At 46.6% G+C, this 22,244-nt stretch overlaps 1 protein-coding gene across 1 annotated transcript in view; it reads left to right on the top strand.

Moving 5' to 3' along the window:
• SYN3 (synapsin III) overlaps positions 1-22,244 on the top strand; it is a 1,181,147-nt gene that overhangs the window by 1,085,034 nt on the left and 73,869 nt on the right. Inside the window, exons 9-10 of the mRNA XM_086953619.1 lie at positions 5,973-6,047; positions 18,064-18,166. Of these exons, the coding sequence (XP_086809745.1) occupies positions 5,973-6,047; positions 18,064-18,166 (178 nt within the window). The remainder of the gene's footprint in view (positions 1-5,972; positions 6,048-18,063; positions 18,167-22,244) is intronic.

A 22,244-nucleotide genomic window follows, 5' to 3' on the forward strand; every position in this document is an offset into this window, starting at 1 on the left:
GTTCCCTCGTATTTCTTATTCCCTCTTATTATAATCCACCATACACATGAAGGCCTATGTTTGGGTTTGCAAACCATTAGAGACGCCAATTTTATTTGTGGCAGACCTTTCACTTCTACCCCTTCAAGAGCTTGCTGTTACGACAGACTCCTTGGCCACGTGGGCCACCAGGATGCTGTGGAATCAGATGCCTCTGGTCTCTGGTTCAAGACTCCGTCCATCACCCCCTTTGGTTTTGCTTTGTTTACCCTAAGTTGGCAGGGTATGCCCGGACGTGGGTCCCTTGCTCACTTTGCCACTGGATTCAAGCAAGCCGGGCTGATGACGGCTGATTAGCCAGAACCCGGGCCTCGGTAGCTTGTTTCCGGTCCAGGGAAGACATGGCTTGGCAGTTCAGGCTGGACTGTTCCCATGAGGCACAGAGTCAGACTGATTTGCATATGGCCATGTCTGAACTGGGGTGGCGGAGTGAGCTAAAGAACGATGATGGATTAAACCCAGATCAGTTGACTGGGGGTGAGTGCTTGCAATGTTCAACACTCCGTCCATTATCCCCTTTGGTTTTGCTCTGATGGAGCAGCGGCAACACGTCAGCCTTCTTGAGCTGCATTGCGTTCACCTCTCCCTCAAGACCTAATTGTGTTCTTCCCTCCATCAAGGGCAGGTGAGACTCGGGCCTCCTTTGTGCATTCCCTCTGCTGTCCCTGAGCCTGCAGCATCAAGATCAAGATTGGCCGAACATTGCTCATCCTTATAGCCCCAAATTGAGCACAGAGGGTCTGGAAATCCAACCTGATGAACCTGAGCATATGCCCTCCTCTTCGGCTCCCTCTTCGACAGGACCTGTTGTCCCAGCAGCAGGGGAGGGTCCTACATCCAAACCTTCACAATGTATGCTTCCAGCGTACTGTGAAGCTTGTGTGGCACCATATGAGTGGGTTTGATTTGCGGGTAGAAATTGTGGGCGTGATCTTGGGTGTTCACCACCCTTCCACTCAGTCGGTCTCTTGGGCCATTGGACTGAGTTTGTGGCAGGTTGTGACAAATATACGTATTGACCCTCTTCCGGCAAGGTCTTGCTGTGAGCACTGTTAAACATAACTTTTTGGCACTGTCTGCTTTTCTGCATTTACCTGATCAGCCTTCTTTGTCCAAATCACCTGTTGTGATTTGGACTGTGTATTGTTTAAAGGACTTATATGTTTACGCCTTGCACCTTTTGTTATGCCGCAGTGGACCTTAATTTTTTTCTTACTTTTTTGATGTTTGCACCTTTTGAGCCCAGCCCCAGTTGTAACCTGAAGTTGCTGGCATTTAAAACCACCTTTAATATTTCATCCAACTCTGCGTAATGCGCCAGTGAGTTGCAGCTATCTGTGCAGTCGCCATACATCATATACCTAGCTAACAAATTGGTGCTTCGTACTCGGGCTTCTTTTCTCCCAAGAGTGGTGTCACCCTCCATATGAGGTAGTCTGTCAATGTCTTGCATTTTGTCTCTCCACCTCATCCCTCTAAGAAGGAGAAGAGGTTGCAACAGTTGAAACTCAAATAGTCCCTTGGGGGCATATTATCAAGGGAGTTTGTCTCCGCTTTTTTGGCTTTAAAAGCCAAGAAAGCGGAGATAAAATTATCTCCCTATTACCTAGCTGCCGCTAACACCAGTTAGCGACAGCTAGTAGGAGATAGCGACCATCTTGGGCCCCACTTTGCATGTCAGTGATATTTATCACTAATGACATGCAAAGTGGGCGTGCCAAGATGTTAGCGACTGGAAACAGTCGCTAACATCGCTATCTCCTATTACCAACTTTTGGAGATATTCGCGCTAAGCGCGAATATCTCCAAAAGCTAACACCTGCCCTGAGCAGTTCTTAGCCATGTTATCCAATGGGAGGTGGGTAACATGGCTAAGAGCATTAGCTCGGTAATGCATGAATATCGCTGACTTTTCAGCGATATTCATGCATTTCGGCCGCTTTTTATCGCTTAGGAGATAAACCTTGATAATAGCAAGGTTCCTAAGCGATAAAAATCGCCGCAGCTCGGCGATAAAAATATCGCCGCTAAACCAACATAGCGATAATTATCGCTAGTTGTTGGTAATATGCCCCTTTCTTTCTATGTTGATGGTACTAGGAAACCCCATCTGGATGGTCAACATTTTGTTGGGTTCGCCGATGTGATGAAAAAGAGAGCAGTCTTAAAACAGACCATGTCAAGTTGGATTGTTCTTAAGTTGTGTTGTGCTTTGGCTAACAAGGAGTCCCAAGGGCTTTCGCGCTCGTTGCACCAGGGCCAAGGCTGGGACTGAAGTCTTACCTTCTGATGTTCCAGTGCTGGACATCTGCCAGGTTGCAACATGGGCATCGGTCCATACTTTCACTAGGTATTTTTATATAGGTTCCCAAGTCTACGCTGAGGATCATTTTTCCCACTCTGTCGTGCAGTACTTCCTGGTGTAAAGTCTATTCTTCCCACCCATCTCTTTTGTCTGTGTATTGCTTTCGGTATCATTTCCAAATGTGAGGAATCTATGGTTAGAAGTATCAAACAGGTTTCTTACCTTTGGGAATGCTCTCTCTGGTGGGTACTCTATCTAACTGCAGATTCCTCACTGCCTGTCCTCCTCTCTGTGCCATGAAGAAGGCTTTTCATAATAAAAAGGTCTGAAGTTTGATTCCCAAGTTCGATTTAGAGCATTGTTGTCCCTCTATTGTCTTTTGCTACCTACGCACCTGAGAGCAAAAAAAAAATATGGTGATGAAGTGACGTCTCAAGCAGGGGGTACGCATAGATTTGGATGCGTGTCATCACATTCAGAGGCTGTGCTGAGTCGATGCGGAGTCCATGGCGCCATCTACTGGTGCGCCTGTGATATTTCTAACTTTACAGATCCAGTCTGACGCCTTTGAAGATTCTAAAGGTTAGGAATCCCCAGTGAGGTAATCCATCAGGAACAGCATCACAGAAGGTAAGTAACTTGTTCAGTTGGTTGTGTGTTCCATACTTTTCCCAGTTTATTTTAACCTGGTATTGGTTGGTTTTCAATTTTGATCAGAGGGATGGGGGAGAAGGGTTACTAAGAGGGCCAGGGTCAGCAACTAAAATTTGTAAACAAATCCAACGAGAACTTGCAAAATACTGTTACAACAGGAGGAGGTGTATCAGCTCTTTGGCCCTACTACGGGGTAGGTGGAGTGAAATTATTGTATGACAATCCACTCCACCTGATCACGACTGGCCAGGGTGTAGCATCATGCGACCTAATTTTATTGGCCGGTAATTCCGGACTCTTTAATCGCATGAGGCTTTGGCTGCACCATAGGCCAACCCTCGACGCCCAGTCCCTGGCAAAGGTTTTCTTTGGCAATATGGGAGCATGCAATGTCCCCTCTACCAAAACAAGTATTCATTTGACCCACTGCTTCATTTGTAAAAAAAAAGTAAGTGCTAGGGCTCTCGTCAGGAGGCCACTGCCGCTCCACCACACATTGCCCCTGCGATGCTGCCAATGATAACAACACAACTACCAACCATCACACTCCTACAAGTGTGTTAAATCGACTATTTCAGAAACTCAAAGCTATAAGAATGGCTTGGTGGCAGGTAATAGTAATTTTTTAATGAATATAGCATTAACAAGTAACTGTTGTTAAGGTCATCTCTAAATTAGCTAGGCAGCGTCACCTTGTGGCAGGCTGCCACAAGCACCGGTGCTACTAATTAAGTACTGGTGCCGAGCACCGTAAACCACCAGCTCAAATTAAGCACTGTCTTTACCTCTCATAGCCCTCCAGTCCCACTCTGCAGGGAAGCCACAATCGTTAAACCCCTCGGAATAGGGCATACAGTGAGGAAGTTAATCGATCAGTTAATGTCTGAAGTTATTCCCTAATCTCAACAGTCTAACTCATAATATACGTATTTCACAATACAAGCCAGTAAAGGTAATTCTGGCTGCTGGGAATCTCCACATGGATTTCACCCTAACTCCCATTCAGGGCCAACAGTAGGTGCATGGTTTCTAAATGACTAAAAAAGCAATCTCTATTTCATTAAACACGTGCAGCTGTATATAGTTTCAGTGATTGGAAGGGTTATCTCGCCCAAGGTGTGTGTGTGGGGAGGTGAGTAAACATAAAGTACCACATGGCTGCTGCCCTTTCTGTACACACCACCTACCTATATGCCATACATACCCAGGTCCCAGTCTTTAGGTAGCAAGGTAGCTCAGTGAACTATGCACTGACTGCTTGCCTTTTGAATGAGCTTCAGGTTCTGAATTTGGAATCCAAAAACTCCTACTCACTGTTCATCTTTCATAGGCCAATTAATTGAGTATTTATAAACCCGAAAATAGTTATCATTGTTTGAAATGCCAAATTATATTAAGTGATTTATAAAAAGAAGTTTTTAAAATGTGCAATTTTTTTGGATCCACCTGCCACAAACATAAACAACCCTTACACTATCCTAAATCCACCATCCACTAAATTATATATAAAAACCATTTACACACACCAGCACCCACATTCAACCTCATATACACGAACCATTTACATTCACTAAACTCTGAGTACTTTCAGCCTTTACATGAACCAAAACCTTATATACATCACCATCTTATATACACTAGCCTTTATCACACAGTGACCTCTTCATGCATCAAGTCCTTTGCCTCCTCATCCGTCTTCCTGGATGCAGTTCCTTCGCAGAAGCAGTTCCCGAGCTGAAACCCCAGAAGTTCCCCCAAGATGGCCCCTGTTACCCAGGAGCCACCACAAAAAGGAGGAACTAACGAAGCACTTACTGTAACACACCATTCGAAATAGACAACAGTAAAAAGAAAATGGCGGGAGAACGGGACTGCATCCAGGAAGACCAGGAATCAGAGTAATAAAGATTACCAGTGTCCTGCAGCCCCCTACTTGCTTTTAACCCTGGTGTCCTATTCGCCCACTTCCTGCCGCTTCCTCTCTGCATTTACTAGGTGGCGGCTGTCTTCTTGGTCACTTTGATGCTGGTGGAGAGGGGTCAGGCTTGGTAATGAGCACCAAACACACAGGAATAGCTCCGCAGACTTATATTGATCTGGTCTGCAAAAGGCATCTGTTTCTTTAAGTCTGACCCTCGAGAGTTTTAGCTGTTTTGAATATTCATTTTTTTAAAGCACATACATAATACACATAGTTAGAGGTGCAAATGATCTGAGGGGTTCATGCATTGCTCTGGTATACTGCTGTGCACATTTAGCTTCCGCCCACCAGAGTATGGAGCATGGGCAAAGGTTTACCCATTGGCTCCCTTCAATCTGAGTGACTGACAAGTCCTGTGCACATTATTTAATCCAACTCAAATTGTTTCCTTTCTTCACATATAACCCTGGTTCCAGGTGTGCGTTTTAATTTTATTTATTATTATATATTAACTTTAAATATCATGTATTTATTTTGCCTGCGCTTCAGGTCCCAGTTAGAGTGTGATTGAATTTCTGGCTTCAAGCTAAAAAGTGTTTACTTGGCATTGTGACAGTGCAGCTGCCTGAGGTTTGGGTGTTTGGTTAGCTGGTGATTTACTCTTGTCTACTACACTAATAATAAAATGCATGGCCCAACTGAAGGGCTTTTTATATAAAATAAAATAACTGGTAAAAGAGCCACATCAGTAAATGTTTACTAATTTTTTTAATTCAGGCATAGGGTGGCCATGTTTAAGTTGTCACGTGTTCTCTTTTTTGTGTGGCACATTATTGCAATAAAAAATAAATGAACCATCACACCAATCTGCCAAGGCTAGACACATTGACTTCTCCAATATTTGTTTTGGTTTTTCTTCCACATCAACGGCAGAGGAGCGGCCGCAGTGCGTGGTCAGACAGTGCTATTAATGGATTATTTTTGACCACCAGCTCCTAGACAAGGGTTTCTGCGCCTCTCTTGACTCACCGTGCTGTTTATACTCTCTCCTAGGAGAACCTCCATTTCTGGGAATTGGAAGGCCAACACGGGATCCGCCATGCTGGAGCAGATCGCCATGACGGAGAGGTGAGCAGGCAGTGCCTTTAAATGTACATGTATGTGACAGACCAGCATCACCCTGCCCACTCTCTCTGCTGTCTGTGTCGCTGTCTCCAGCTCTCTCTCTCTTTGCTGGTTGTAAAGTCGGGCGCTAGGCCCGCATTCTGGTTAAATGAATGCGACAGTGAGGTACTCTGTGGAACTGGCCTCGAGCACGTGCGCTCGGCCACTTTTATTACATCAGCGTCACCTGACAAGTGACGCCCGTGGTGGGTGGGTGCACAGTGTAAAGCAACACTAGAGCAACTAGACTGTGTCCAGCAGGACACTACACTGGTGACTCCGTAGTACCCACTTGAAGAGCTGGTATTCCTGGGTGGGGAAACTCAGTTTCCTGGGGGACCCACTGGATTCATTTAAAAGAGAAGGTGCAAATTAACAGAAGTTTGTGTGAGAGGTCACATAAAAGGAGAGATGAAAGATGAGGATTGAGACATGAAGAAACAGCGCTCATACATCTGTACATATTTACAAGTTGATAGATTTATTTATTTCCGGGTGCAATACTGAAGAGAGGGAAGAAGGTCTTATGGACAAGGTGAACAGTCACTAAATATGTTTACCATCCTAATCCAAAAAATGACCAAGCTAATACCTATTTGTGAAGTGGGGATGATGAGAAGCCAACACAGACATAGGAAACCAGACTCAGGGTCTTCAGACTGAGTTACCAATCCAAGAATCTATGTATGTGAGAAGTATCACACCACAAACACCCCTCCTGAAGTTGGACTCCTACCTTGCGTACTTCTTCTCCTGCCAGCATTTACAACTTGCATTTATAATCAGAAGAGAGCACCAGTGGACAGTGGCACCAGTAGGGCAAGACTTCTGGGCAGCAGTAACACCGGCCACAACATCTGGGGAAGGCAGTGGTAGACAGGCAGGAGTTGCAACACTGCAGCACAGCTGGGCAACTGTAACTTTAGGAACATCACTCACAATAAGTCATTGAAAGTCGCCTGCTGAAAAGTAGCGCTCGAGAAACAGCTTCACAACAAGTCAGGTCATAGAAAATAGCTTATTAACAAATAATGTGAGGCCGACCTTCAGTTCCCGAATGAATCTAGGGCTGAAGTTAGGAGAAGCAAACTATTCACCTCTGACGTGTTAGGGGCGGTTACTTCCCTGTTGTAAACACTACAGCTTGTGTGCATTATCTCTTAATATGCTCTTTTGACTGAAGCTATTTCTCACTAACCTGTTTTTCAGTGAGCTCTTGTGAGTGAGCCACTGTTAGAGTTAACCTACTTGGAGTGCAGTGCTTAGAAACTGGACAAGTTCATTATGAAGAACTATGTTAAAAAATTATTGTTAGAGAGTCCCTCCATTGAATGATGTCACAATACATCTCAGAACCAAAAACAGACATCAAAAGAAGTCAGTGGCGGCTCCTCAGCCAAGGTGGAGGAGCATCGCCCCACTACTCAAAAGGAAAAATAAAATAATAATAACAGGTTATTATCATTTTTTTTCTATTACATTCAGGGGCGGGGCGGAGCTGGCCAGAGCAGGGGTAGAGTGGTGTGCACTCCCTAAGTGAGCATGAAATATTTTGCCGGCCCTTGTGTGCCGACCAAACAGTTCAGCCTGGTAAGGAACATGCACCGGCTCCCTGTTCCCGTCTGAGCACCAAAACCACAGCACTTAGACCAATCCCAACACACTGCATTACAGCGTTATGATTGGCTCAGGGCAGCATGTGTGCTTGGGTGCTTCCTAAAGGGAGGGGATGAGGACAAGCGGCGGCCGGCTGTTTCAGGTCAGGTAAGTCATTTTTTAAAACTTATTTCGTTCCTCTTCCCCAACCCGCATCGGTAACAGCCGCTACTGAAAGAAGCAACTTCTAGAATGCTTGTTGGTGATTGACAGTGATGCAGGACTGGGTAGAGAGATCTGTTGAGTCCCTCTGGTGAATGATGTCACAATAGATCTCAGAACCCAAACACACGTCAAACAAAGCAACCTTCTAGAACGCCTGGTGTCGGTGATTGACAGTGATGCAGGACTGGGTAGAGAGAGCTGTAAAGTCCCTCCGTGAATGATGTCACAATAGATCTCTGAACCCAAACAGACGTCAAAGAAAGCAACGTTCTAGAACGCCTGGTGTCGGTGATTGACAGTGATGCAGGACTGGGTAGAGAGAGCTGTAAAGTCCCTCCGTGAATGATGTCACAATAGATCTCAGAACCCAAACAGACGTCGAACAAAGCAACGTTCTAGAACGCCTGGTGTCTGTGATTGACAGTGATGCAGGACTGGGTAGAGAGAGCTGTAAAGTCCCTCCGTGAATGATGTCACAATAGATCTCAGAGCCCACACAGACGTCAAACAAAGCAACGTTCTAGTACGTCTGGTGTCGGTGATTGACAGTGATCCAGGACTGGGTAGAGAGAGCTGTAAAGTCCCTCCGTGAATGATGTCACAATAGATCTCTGAACCCAAACAGACGTCAAACAAAGCAACGTTCTAGAACTCCTGGTGTCGGTGATTGACAGTGATGCAGGACTGGGTAGAGAGAACTGAAGAGTCCCTCCGCTGAATGATGTCACAATAGATCTCTGAACCCAAACAGACGTCAAACAAAGCAACGTTCTATAACGCCTGGTGTCGGTGATTGACAGTGATGCAGGACTGGGTATTTCCCTTCGCTGAATGATGTCACAATACATCTTAGAACCCACACAGATGTCAAACAAAGCAACATTCTAGAACGCCTGGTGTCGGTGATTGACAGTGATGCAGGACTGGGTAGAGAGAGCTGTAAAGTCCCTCTGTGAATGATGTCACAGTAGATCCTAGAAACCACACAGACGTCAAACAAAGCAACATTCTAGAACGCCTGGTGTCGGTGATTGACAGTGATGCAAGACTGGGTAGAGAGAAATGAAGAGTCCCTCCACTGAATGATGTCACAATAGATCTCTGAACCCAAACAGACGTCAAACAAAACAACGTTCTAGAACGTCTGGTGTCGGTGACTGACAGTGATGCAGGACTGGGTAGAGAGAACTGAAGAGTCCCTCCGGTGAATGATGTCACAATAGATCTCAGAACCCAAACAGACTTCAAACAAAGCAACGTTCTAGAACGTCTGGTGTCGGTGATTGAAAGTGATGCAGGACTGGGTAGAGAGAGCTGTAAAGTCCCTCGTGAATGATGTCACAATAGATCTCTGACCCCAAACAGACATCAAACAAAGCACGTTCTAGAACGCCTGGTGTCGGTGATTGACAGTGATGCAGGATTGGGGAGAGAGAGCTGTAAAGTCCCTCCATGAATGATGTCACAATAGATCTCAGAACCCAAACAGACGTCAAACAAAGCAACGTTCTAGAACGCCCGGGGTCGGTGATTGACAGGGATGCAGGATTGGGGAGAGAGAGCTGTAAAGTTCCTCCATGAATGATGTCACAATAGATCTCAGAACCCAAACAGACGTCAAACAAAGCAACGTTCTAGAACGCCCGGGGTCGGCGATTGACAGTGATGCAGGACTGGGTAGAGAGAGCTGTAAAGTCCCTCTGTGAATGATGTCACAATAGATCTCAGAACCCAAACAGACGTCAAACAAAGCAACGTTCTAGAACGCCTGGTGTCGGTGATTGACAGTGATGCAGGACTGGGTAGAGAGAACTGAAGATTCCCTCCGGTGAATGATGTCACAATAGATCTCTGAACCCAAACAGACGTCAAACAAAGCAACGTTCTAGAACATCTGGTGTCGGTGATTGACAGTGATGCAGGACTGGGTAGAGAGAGCTGTAAAGTCCCTCCATGAATGATGTCACAATAGATCTCAGAACCCAAACAGACGTCAAACAAAGCAACGTTCTAGAACGTCTGGTGTTGGTGACTGACAGTGATGCAGGACTGGGTAGAGAGAGCTGAAGAGTCACTCCGCTGAATGATGTCACAATAGAACTCTGAACCCAAAGAGACGTCAAACAAAGCAACGTTCTAGAACGCGTGGTGTCTGTGATTGATAGTGATGCAGGACTGGGTAGAGAGAGCTGTAAAGTCCCTCCGTGAATGATGTCACAATAGATCTCAGAACCCACACAGACGTCAAACAAAGCAACGTTCTAGAACGCCTGGTATCGGTGATTGACAGTGATGCAGGACTGGGTAAAGAGAGCTGTAAAGTCCCTCCATGAATGATGTCACAATAGTTCTCAGAACCCAAACAGACGTCAAACAAAGCAATTTTCTAGAACGCCCGGTGTCGGTGATTGACAGTGATGCAGGACTGGGTAGAGAGAGCTGTAAAGTCCCTCTGTGAATGATGTCACAATAGATCTCAGAACCCAAACAGACGTCACACAAAGCAACGTTCTAGAACGTCTGGTGTCGGTGATTGACAGTGATGCAGGACTGGGTAAAGAGAGCTGTAAAGTCCCTCCGTGAATGATGTCACAATAGATCTCAGAACCCAAACAGACGTCAAACAAAGCAACGTTCTAGAACGTCTGGTGTCGGTGATTGACAGTGATGCAGGACTGGGTAAAGAGAGCTGTAAAGTCCCTCCATGAATGATGTCACAATAGTTCTCAGAACCCAAACAGACGTCAAACAAAGCAACGTTCTAGAACGTCTGGTGTCGGTGATTGACAGTGATGCGGGACTAGGTAGAGAGAACTGCACTGGATGGTCCCTTTTTTCCAATTCGGCACGGGCACTGACGAAAAAAGTGGCCCACATTCAAGAGGCGTGGCCCATATTTAAGGGGCGTGGCTCACATTCAAGGGGCGTGCCCTTTCATGAAACACTATTTGCACAGACAAGGAATAAAAGTGGGAGAATACTGTTCTTGCACAGGACACAGGGCAAAGGTGCCAATGGCCTACATGCTGAGCAACTAAAAAAAAATAGCAAGGCCCCTTTCTGTTACAAAATTATTCCAGCCCTCCAGCACAGGAGCACCTGAAAAGCAGCAAAGCCCCTGCTATTACTAACCTACTTAGCCCTCCCCAGACCTTCAGCTCAGGAGCACATGAACAGAGGTAAGGCCCCTGCAATTAGTAAATTAACCAACCCTCCAGGCCTTGGGAAAATGTCCTGGCAGGGGAGCACAAAACACAGCTTTCTGGGTCATGCAAGGTAGCCAGGTAGCCAGGGGGGAGGCTGAGGTGAAGCTGGTGCATGGGAAGTGCCTTCCCAGTGTGTTCTGGCAGTTTGAGTATTTACCATTTACTGTAGTATTACCCTTGTACCTGTGTATGATACCCTTTTGTAACTTGCACGCGTCACTTTTCTCTGGTATCACACTGTATGCTACCTCTCACTTTTATTTGCTTTAGATACTTGCACAAGTGCCACCATTGCCTATGTAACGTTTGTTCTTGTGCTGGAGTGTGCCATTTATTGCAGTATTATACCTCTACTTGTACTTTGTACGCTTCTGTAACCTTCACACATATCACTTTTTCCTCCTGTAATGTACCGATTGCTACCTCATGTATTTTGGTTGCTCACTATTGTCACTTTTGATTCATGTAACTTAACGTTTGCTTTTGTAATTTGTCCCCTTGTAATTTTTCTCCTCATGTATTATTGCTGTTCCTTGTGTGAAGCGCTCTGACACCTTCGGGTAAAGTCAGCGCTATATAAAATTGCATAAATAAATAAATTAAATAAAAAAATTCCAAACATCACCTGGCCCCCACAGCAAGACCCATTCTTCCTCGTCCACTATGCCCTGAATGTGAAGGGCTGTGGGCGAGGTGTTAGACTAACACCGTTTCTGGGCTGCATGGGCCCCAGGGGGGCCGAGGTGAATGGCTCAAAGGCCAATGAAACACCTGGCCCCCAGGGAGGCCGATTCTTGCAAACAACCACCCCTCCCCAGCCTAGCCTCAGCTTGATTGCTTGGCAGGGCAGGGGTGAAGGAGAGGCCACAGCTGACAATCGCTGTCTGGCCGCACAGCGAGGCTGCTTTCATTTTCTGTGTCTCTGTCTCGTGCCCTCCGTGGGCCGTTTTTAGGTCGAGCTGGTAAGCATCCGTAGGATGCAGTCCAGATCGACAACTATAGTGATCGACTTCGGGGGAATGACTGGACAAGAGGGTGCCACGCGCTTTTCCTCTGGATTTAACCTCGTGCACGCTCACGTCGGCTCCGTCTACATTTGCAGCAACATGCGTGCGCATACACAGACACTCGCTCGCTCACATGCGTGGGCATACACACACACACACACACACACACACACACAGACACTCGCTCGCGCACCCCCCCTCCCACCCCCTCCCCCTCCCCACAGTCATCAGCCTCTTTTAAACACACACACGCATACACACACGCATACACACAGACTCCAAGAACACATACACACACTCACACAGAGCCCCCCGCCGCATGCGCGCACACACACACACACACACACACACGCCCCCCGCCCTCGCAGCTCAGCAACTCACCGGCTTCCTTGGTGTGGCGGCTCTCCTCGGCAGCTGCAGGGCTCCTCTATGGCTCTCCCTCACTCCTGGGAGCCTCGTGGAAGGCGCCGGCAGCAGGACTCTTCCTCCCTCCATCTCAGGGCGAGTGCACCGGGGCGCAGGGTAGGCTCCTGCCTGCTCTGGTGCTCGAAACAGCCGCGGCTCTTCCGTGGGAGGCGGGGTAGGGTCCCGCCCTCCTACTTCCGGTTTCCGGTTGTCCCGCCCGGCCTGCCTGACTTCCTGGTCGCAGGCCGGCGGCGATGTTTTGTTTGTCCCGGGCACACACGAGACGTACCTCCTTAAAATGTTAATGTAACCGGCGAACTGAGTGAAAGTACTGCATGTGATGTGCAGTATGATCTTGCACTTATTTCTTGGACTGGCATTTTTGGCCAACATCATTTATCGTGTCTTCAGTCAGTATATCGGATTGTAAAGCCGGATTAAATATTTCCCTCGGATTAAATATTTCCCTCTAACGTGTACTACTTGCATTAAACTTTCAGAAAAGGCATAATTAAACAGGTAAAATCTAAAAACAAGCCGGATTTCAGTTTGGAGGAGATTAAGGAAGAGAGTGACAGTGTCCCCATCAAGCACAAGGCTTCCTTCAGCGGTGTAGTAAACTGCGGTCGGCCGGAGTGAAACCAACCCTGCAGTGACTGACTCCCAGAGTATTTGCATGACCGGGCCTTTATTTATTTAATAACACTGGCGCTTTCATTTTTCTCGCTGTGGTTACATCTGTTTACATTGCCGTTTGTAGTGCAAATATTTTTTATGTTGCTTTCTTGATGTCAGATGCATGCTCTTTAACCTGGCCTGCTAAACAGCACTTTATAGTATTATGCATCTTTTGCTGTAGTACACGAGGAGTGGGCACGCAAGGGAGGCAGATGAGCACTGGCTTCCGTTGACGTTCCTTGCTGATTTTAGTGTCCAGGCTAAGGGCACAGAAAGTAGCTGCTTTCTCATCTCGGACGCTTCTTATTTTTTCCGGATAAACAGCATCGTTCCTAAATGCTGATCCTTGGATTTGCCATCTTGATGCTTTACAATGTTGCTTTGTTTACTTCCTACGTGCTCCATGCCCCTTCTTACTGATTTTCTGCCCCTCACTATCAGTCATGTGTTGTATTGCACTCCCATTGCTCCTGATCGTGCCTGCTGTATTTTGCCTTCTGCTGCACATTGCCTTACAGTTGTGCTGTCTGACCCCCAGTCTTGTGTGCGCTTTTTTTTTTGCTGTGACACCTGCCTCATTTCTTTTGCTTATCAGAACCCATACCCACCCCTTTTTATTTCATACTTCGCTCATGGCACATTGCCTTACAGGGATTGAAGCTTAGAACTGTTCTAGACACGGGGGAGTGCGTGACTCCCTGAGCAGTGGGTCTGTGGAATGGCGTGAGTGGAGGGGGAGCCCAGGATGGCTTTTAAGTTGTGGTAAGTTTAGGGAGATTGGCAGGGGGCCTACCCTTAGCTCCAATGGAATGGCCATTACAGGTAACCCCAGGCCCCGTACCCACACCCATGTTGTCCCTCCTGTCTCCTGGGGCGATTTACGGCTCGCAGGCTGACCTCAGCCCCGGCCTGGCTGGGCAGGGACAGGCAGACAGGCCAGTTCATCATGCCAGGTGGCCTGATGGCTTCCCCTAGTCAGCGGGGGAGCGCCCCTTGACAGAGCAGGGCTAAGCCCAGACATCTCTCCTCTTGGGATGGTCTGTAAACATTCGTGGTGGTGATGTCCTGCAGATGCTGTCTGACCAACTCCAGCGGACACGTCACACCACATCCCAGGTCCAGGCTCTCCCAGTGCTGCCGCTCACGGGCACTCCGCCCCCCCCCTCATGAACAAGGGGACAGCAGATGGTTTCTTGAGCAGGGCTGAGACAGTATGTACGTTTGTATCCATTAATGCAACCATTTTTTCCCCAACGACCGTCCCCAAAAGGCATAAAAAGTGCATGGGAACGCTCTTCTGAGAAATGTTTTTATGCTGTGCTGACAGTGGCGTCGCTATCAATGGTACAGCAAGTGCAGTGATACCGGGGGCCAGGGTTGTTAAGGGCCCACTGGGGAGAGGATGTGGCCTACCAAGCTAGGGCGGTGGAGCTCAAATCTGGGGAACCAGGTTCGAACCTCGGCAATGACGCTAATCTTTCTATGATTCTGGACAAATCATTCAATCTCCCCATGCCTAACAAAAACAAACGCGTTATTAGTGCGCTGCACCTCTTGACAACAAACACTGTGTTTTCCCCTCGTTCCCAGGTGCCAAAATGTAAATGTTGCCGTTTTTACCTAAACAAACGCCACCTGTAAACATGATTCAAGGGAAATAAACCAGTGGAGTTTGAATAATGGCAGTATCCTAGCTTGGTGTAAACTCCTTCGCGAGTCACAATGAAGCAGGAGTATCTTGGTACCCTTCTTTACACCGCATTCTATGTAAGCATATGTATCAGTGTGCACATTTTCTTCAGGAGACCCCCGGCGAGGGCCTCTCACAGTGCACGATAAGTGAAAGCACTGTACAGGAGTAGTGAACAGGCTCAGCTTTATTCACAAACAATGTTTGTATACCAATTGCAATAAAAAAAAATTAATGCAAAGCATTGTCATTTACAATGCCAGTAACTCAAACTTTAATGCTGCGAGACCTATTGCATTGCAAATGCTTGTTTTTTTCTCCTCTTTCCTAGTCCACTCTCTGTGGACTGGGACAGGGGAAAAAAAAAACGGCCCACAGAGGGCACTAAGGCACCGGCCCTTCGGCCCATTCCCGAATGCCCGCCTTGCCAATCCGCCCCTGCTTTTATCAGAGTAACAGTACAGACTGTCAGGCAGGCACCAGTAACTAGAAGCAGAGAGCTGCATTAAAGGCGGGTGACTCTGCGACAGTGTCAGCCACACAGAGTGAGGCCAGAAGGAGCATCGCTTGGCTGCAGGAAGGCAGGGCTCAGCCACAGCAGTATTTGCTCAGGATTCCCCGGACACTGCCTGTGTGTATGGCAGGTGGTGCCCGGTGACTAATCCTTTGGGAGTGTCCTGGATTCCCGCCACAGGGTTGTTATTCTCAGGGCCCTCCCTGTGTCTGCCGCGTGCTGTGGGAAGCGTCTGCCCTTTGACAAGGTCCAGGTTGACTGCAGCGGGCAGGAATTAGCAGGGGGTGGGAGTGGCGGTGTCTGAGTGCTGCTATGATCTCACGGTTCAGCAGACACAGACACTTTCAAGTGCCAGGTAGGCAGCCGGCCAGAGAAAAGATGGGAGGAGATGAGATTCGGACAGACAAGAGGCGCGCCACTCTACCCATGAAGGGAAGTAGGGGCAGCTTACCTTCTACCTACCTTTGAATGTTCCATTCAAAGAATTGGACCCATGAGTCCCTTTAAGGCTCACTATATATACAAAGGCCCGACTGACCATCAGATACATAGGAACACCCCAGTAGTCTGGCGCGCAAGATGGGGTGAGAAATCACTTTGTAGCTGAGTGGCAGTGCCTGCCTGGACCTGGTTGGGAGGGTCTGAGAGTCCCCCTGACAGTTGGCTCCCCCAGGTAGCTCTCCAGCAGTCTGTGTCATGGGGGTGCCCCGCAGCCACGCGGGATGGGCTGATCCTCGCTCTTTCATGGACATTCTCTTCTCTCGCAGGGTGGGCCGTCCCACTCTCCTGGCAGCTAGACAAGCTTCTAGCTCCTTCAGGAGAGTCAGACACCTGCTCCCGCAAGAGACCCAGCCTTCAGGTGATGTCCCCTCACTGCGGGAGTCTGGCTGTCAGGCAGACAGCAGCTCTGGTTGCACCGCAGGCCCCTGAGTACTCTGCAGAGTACCCTCGTCCTTTTATATGGGACTTGGTACTGGAACAACTGGATGGGGCAGTGGCGGGTCCCGCTTTTACACACAAGGAACAGGCAGGAGCTGTGGGTCCGCTGTCTCAGCTGTAGAACCGGTCTGGGTGGTTCTTCCAAGTGTCCTTTCCAGGCTGTTCTCATGACGCAGCCATTGTGTATTGCTGTACTTCGCACAACAGGGCTGCCAGCATCCTGGAGAACCTACAACAGAGGCACAAAGAGGCGTGAGGTTTCTGTTCCTGGTTGTATTCAGCTGAACTCAAGGAGTAATAAGGAAAGACCAAAGGCCGGGCCCCACCTAAAGGCTTCATGGCCTTGCACAGCAGAGTCCTCTTTCCCACCAACCACCAAATGGCAGTGTTCAGGAAGACTAGTGTTGTAAGTAGATTAGGTAGGCAGCAGGACACATCTTCAAGTCATTAAGATAGATTTATTAAGATACACAATATAAGACAGCAGAGCAGTAAACCTCACAGCTGACCAGACCATCAACTGCCAAGGCTGGAATCTTCACATACCAGATAGAACACTCTTAGGTACTATGGGAGGTTGAGAAGATAGAAACACTAAGAAAGGACTACTGACACCAAGTAGCCATAATGAATGAAGTACAAATATACAACAACTAGTCAGCATCACCCTGCTAACCAAAAGCCTTGTAGAATATCTGAAGGAGCCCTATCTCTGCTTCCCCCATGTCAGTGTCTAGAATCCTCCGTCCAGCTGTAGGCATGTCACCAATACATGTCCGCTGTCTGGGAGGATGGTTTCACCCTCCATCTTTGCAAGGCCAGACCAGGGGCATCCAACGCAGACCCCACTGGCCTCCATTACTCCAGCTTACTCACACACACCATGCATGGCCAAACAGGCTACACTCATCAACACTCTTAAGTCATGTTCAGGATGTGAGCACATAGGACTGGGCAGGGGCTAGAAGTGTAGGCCTCCACTCCAGTAACTCAGATAAAAAAGTCTAGCCACATTACCGAATCTAAAAGACAGTATGCTGCCACCACCACGCTACATGCTAAACCCACTGACAGGGACAGCAGTGTTCTGACTACAATGAGGGCACGGTTATTGCACCCTTCCAGGTCACGGGACAGGTACAGGACCTCTCATGGTCGAAGCCTCTGTGCACACGCTAGATTAGGGGCAGAACTCAAACATCAGGATAGCAGATGCATGCAGCCGGGCGCTCAGGGCAAGGTAACATAGCAGCTTACCGTGCAGGGGGCATGTCCATCCCAACTGTTCGATTGATTTTTCTAGCAGCTGAGTATGGTTTAGGTCTTGAAATGTTTCATGGTCCAACATGAAACATTTCAAGACCTACATTAAATGCTGCAAATGTCATAGGCCGATTATGCATACTCAACATATAAGCGTCCCATCATATCTAGTGTATACTAACTGCAATGGACGACGCTATAACAGGACCAGTATTGCCTTCACTATCTCTGTACTGTGTATGTAAAAAGAATTCTAATAAAATCCTTTGAAATAAAAAAATAAAATAAATAAATGTTTCATGGTCCACCTGCACTGCCGCCAGACTGTAGGTGCAAGCTCCACTTAGGGCAGTCTACAGATGCTCTTCCCAGTGGTTCATCATCTCTGCCCACAGGTTTCTTCTGCCCACCATCCATGCTGAGTTTGAGATTTTCAATGCTTTCTCTTCTGATGCAGGTACCGGCTCTGGGCGGATTCCTGTGCAGAAATGTTTGGAGGTCTGGATATCTGTGCTGTTAAGGCGGTACACAGCAAAGATGGCAAAGACTACATCATCGAGGTGAGTGTCACGAGAAGCTGCAGAAAACCCCTTCCAATCACAGAGCTAGGAACTGTGAGGGATGTAAACTGATGCGACAAGGCATGAAGGCTGACCTGCAAATACAAGCACAGTTGCAACACAGCGGCTTATTTACAAACCCCTGACGCCGCCGGTGCATCACTTTTAATATGGGAAAAAGTGATGTACAGATGGCGCACAGAAAGTCATTGTCCTAAAAGATTATTGAGCAATTACAAAAAATGATCATCAATTGACGGATACTTGATGACTTTAAAAACGGAATGTCATTTGTTTTAGATCAAGTCTTACCGATTCAAAAATCTAAATATGGTAAAAACACAGAATAATACAAAAACAAAACCCACTTACAAATCTAAAATCAAGGGGCCCTCGTTTCTCCAGCTCTGAACCTCACCAGAGAATCATTCCACACTGTAGTGCAACTGCACTCTCCCACATTTCCCCATGTCATTATTTTTCCATAACAAAATCAAATTAATTCACGAAAACATTAAGACAGAAATCATCCCCATACCTGACACACACAGCCCAACTGCTTGATTTGCTTAACTGTTCCCTGTGGCTTGGCACTGTCCCCATGGGCTATAAAACCGCTTTTGTGAAACCTCTTTTGTAAGAACCTTCATTAGACCCTGGGCTTTAAAATTTCGGGCCAATCTCCCTCCTGCCAATTCCGGATAAGATAATGGTGAACTTTGGCTTCCAACAGCTCCAATTGTTAATTCAAGAAATGCTAGACCTTTTCCAAGCAGGTTTTAGGCTGGCACCCTTCCTTTATCGGTGCCCAGTCATCTACTCTGTACTGACCTGGTTCTCAGTGCCTTTTCCATCTTCATTCTGAATCCCTCTTACTGTTTTATCCATATCAGAGAAACATTTTGACATGCAGAATGAAACATGTACTGTCTGTCAGTGAATTCCCCAGTGATGTGATCAACTGCAGCATCACCACAGAGTTCTAATGAGAACTAGACCGCTAACGTTATGTGTTCAAGACTATATTGAGGCACTCCTGAACGGCATTTTGTTGGAATAGGAGCGGTTGAATTTAAAGCTTTTCCTGAGGAGCACGTTGAAGTAAAAGAACATTTGGGTGTTAATGCAGGTATGAAACTAGTAGGTAAAAATGTGAGGTTTTTAGTAATTTGAAGCATAATGTATCTTAAAAGAGCTAAAATAGTTCAAGAGAAAGAGATGTCTGCATAAGCACAGGATCCACATTTCTCACCTCTTTACTCACACTACCCATGTTTTCAGTTGCTTAAGAGCTCCCTAAATTTAAAATAGCATAATCTTGGTAGGCATATTTTGTGCACAATGGGTGTAGTTACTCCACGTAGGGTTAGGCACAAAGCCAATTTAGAATGTGATCAAAATTCCGAGAACTTCTCTTAAACACCAGAGGTTAAAGTGAGGGTATTGTTAGGTTGGGTGCTAAGATGTTAAGTTGTTCTAAAAAAACTCAGAAATTCACAAAAAAAACAAAGGTTAAAGTGAATTTTAAATGAGAGTATTGAAATGTGAAGAACTAACATTAAAAAAAACACTGAGCTACGCCTTTTATAGTTAAATAACTTGTGTCCCTGTCTTGCACTGCTTATTCAGATATGATATAGTTAGGATTGTGTATCCATTGGTAAAGCATTTTTTGGTTTGTCTAGCTCTTTGGTGCTGTACGCCAAATCCTCATGAAACTTTGGAAAAAAAATTCACCTCAGCTCCTTCCTGGACAGTTTTGGGATGATTCGTTAAGATTCCATGGGAACTTTAGACACAGTTACCACTCAAACCATTGAATGCATTTACACCACATTTGGCAGAAAGCTAGATCATGGGTCATAAAAGTGCTTTTTTAGGTTGGAGTCTACCTGACAGTCCAGCTGTCTGGTTTACTAACAACATCTTGGAGACGTTCTGAAAGCTTCCCTGAGAATGCATTTCACCCGTTGCTTACCATTGGCTTAGTGGTGTGTAACTCTCATTTGCTTGCTTTCTATTTGCTGGCTCTATTTGTTTTTGTCTGTCTAGCTTGAGTCCATCCCTTCCTTTGCCCAAACCCTATTTACTATATTCTTGCACCAGTGCTCGATTTCTGTAAACAGGCCTTCAGATCTTGTTCTTATCTTGTCACATTTACTGTCCATTCAAAGACAGAGGTCAAATGTCAGGCCATGTCTTCCAAAGAGCTTGGTGTTTACTTTTCTTTCTCTGACTTCAAAGTGAGAGGATTTGTGAATGGTCCTATTGCCGCAGACAGATAGGAGAGCTTTCCTTAAATGGCCAACTTTGATAGCTACATTTCCAATTTCTGCATCGCAATTACCATCCACTCCTCCGTCTTATCCAGCTTAAACTAAGAACAGACTCTCATTGTGCAAGGTGTGCTGCCTGTGCATTTATCCTTTTGGGAAGACGTGTTCCACATATTGTCTGATATGGCGGGTCTCACTCTTGCACCCTTGCTGAAAGCGGTCCTGCTGGGCTGCACCATGTCTGTAGAACAGGGCGTCAGGTAATTTATCTCTGTTTCCCTCATTCTGGCCAAACGATGTCTAGCTTGCGTTTGGGGTAGAGAGTAATCACCTACTATTCAGATGTGGATTAAGAGTGGGATCTACTTCAATGTGCAACTGAAACTTTATTGCTCCACAATTCCGCAAGCACTTAGCCTACGCAGCAATTAGGACACTTTGCAGGCCTATTTGCTCACTCGTGAGGGGCCCTATAAGGACCTGTCGTTGATCATTGTGCTGACCATGTGGGGGAGAGAACTGATGCTATGCCTGGAGAGGGCAGAGCAAACAATAGCCGTAGTCAGCCTACACCCCCTGGACTAATATGTTGATATATGACTATGACGTGCTGTAACGCTGACACCCTCTGCATGTCAGCGGTGCAGGGGTGGATATCCATCCGTACGTTACTACATGGGTCATGCGGGAAGATGCGTATTGGATTAAGACCTATATCAATCATTAGATTTCCTCCTGTTATATCTATGCATGTTATGCACTCTTGTCAAGTGTTTTTTTTTGTTTCTGAAAAAACCTAAATAAAAAAAAAGTAAAAAAAAAGTGAGAGGATTTAAGAGACAGTCATGCTGGCTACTGGGGACGTGCTTGAGGAAGGCTGGCCAATGTTATTTTTTTGTCTAGTACAAAACAACATTTAAATGTCTGTAAATGAATTATGCAGATGTTTCAGAATATTTTGGATTTGAAAAGCAGACATGAAGCACATTTTGTGGTCGCTCCGAAGTGTGGTGGAAGCAAATATTTTATTACGTTCAAAACAAAACAATACACTTGGTGATGACATTTACACAAATTGTCAGTGCACTGTATTGTTTTATCAGTAATACTGTGTGTCTGTGCAAATGCAATTGCCATTTCAATTGAAGATGTGTTGTCTGTAATGGCAGTACGCTACCACACCATCAATACTTTACTTTACCACTCTCCACTATACTCTTCACCACTCCACACCACTGCAGTCTACTCTGCACCATCCCCAGACTACGCCACTCCACTGCACAGCACTCCACATTGTGTCACTGCATTCTTCTCTGCACCACTCCACTCTGTGCCACATCACTCTTCACCTCTCTACTCTACACCACTCTATTCTATGCCAATGAACTCTACCCCACACTACTCTAATATGCACCACTGCACTCTTCCACCAGTGCACTCTACACCACTGTGCTCTAAACCACTACTGTATGACCCTGCACTCTACCCTGCACCACTCCATTCTAGGTTGAAACAGTCTACTCTACGCCACTGCACTCAACGCTACTGCACTCTACCCTTCACCACCCCACTCAGTGTCCCTTTACTTTACTCTAGAAAAATCTACTCTTTGCCACCGTACTCTATGGCACTGCACTCTACGCCATTCTACTACACTCTGTGCCACTCCACTCTAAGCCACTCCACTATACACCACTGCATGTTATGCCATTGCACTCTACGCCATTGCACGCTATGCTGTGCCACTCTACTCCACTCTGCATCACTCTACTCTATGCCTCTGCATTCTACACCTTTCTACT

The sequence above is a fragment of the Lissotriton vulgaris genome, chromosome 1_2 (assembly GCF_964263255.1).
Source record: "Lissotriton vulgaris chromosome 1_2, aLisVul1.2, whole genome shotgun sequence".
In the NCBI taxonomy this organism is placed as follows: domain Eukaryota; kingdom Metazoa; phylum Chordata; class Amphibia; order Caudata; family Salamandridae; genus Lissotriton; species Lissotriton vulgaris.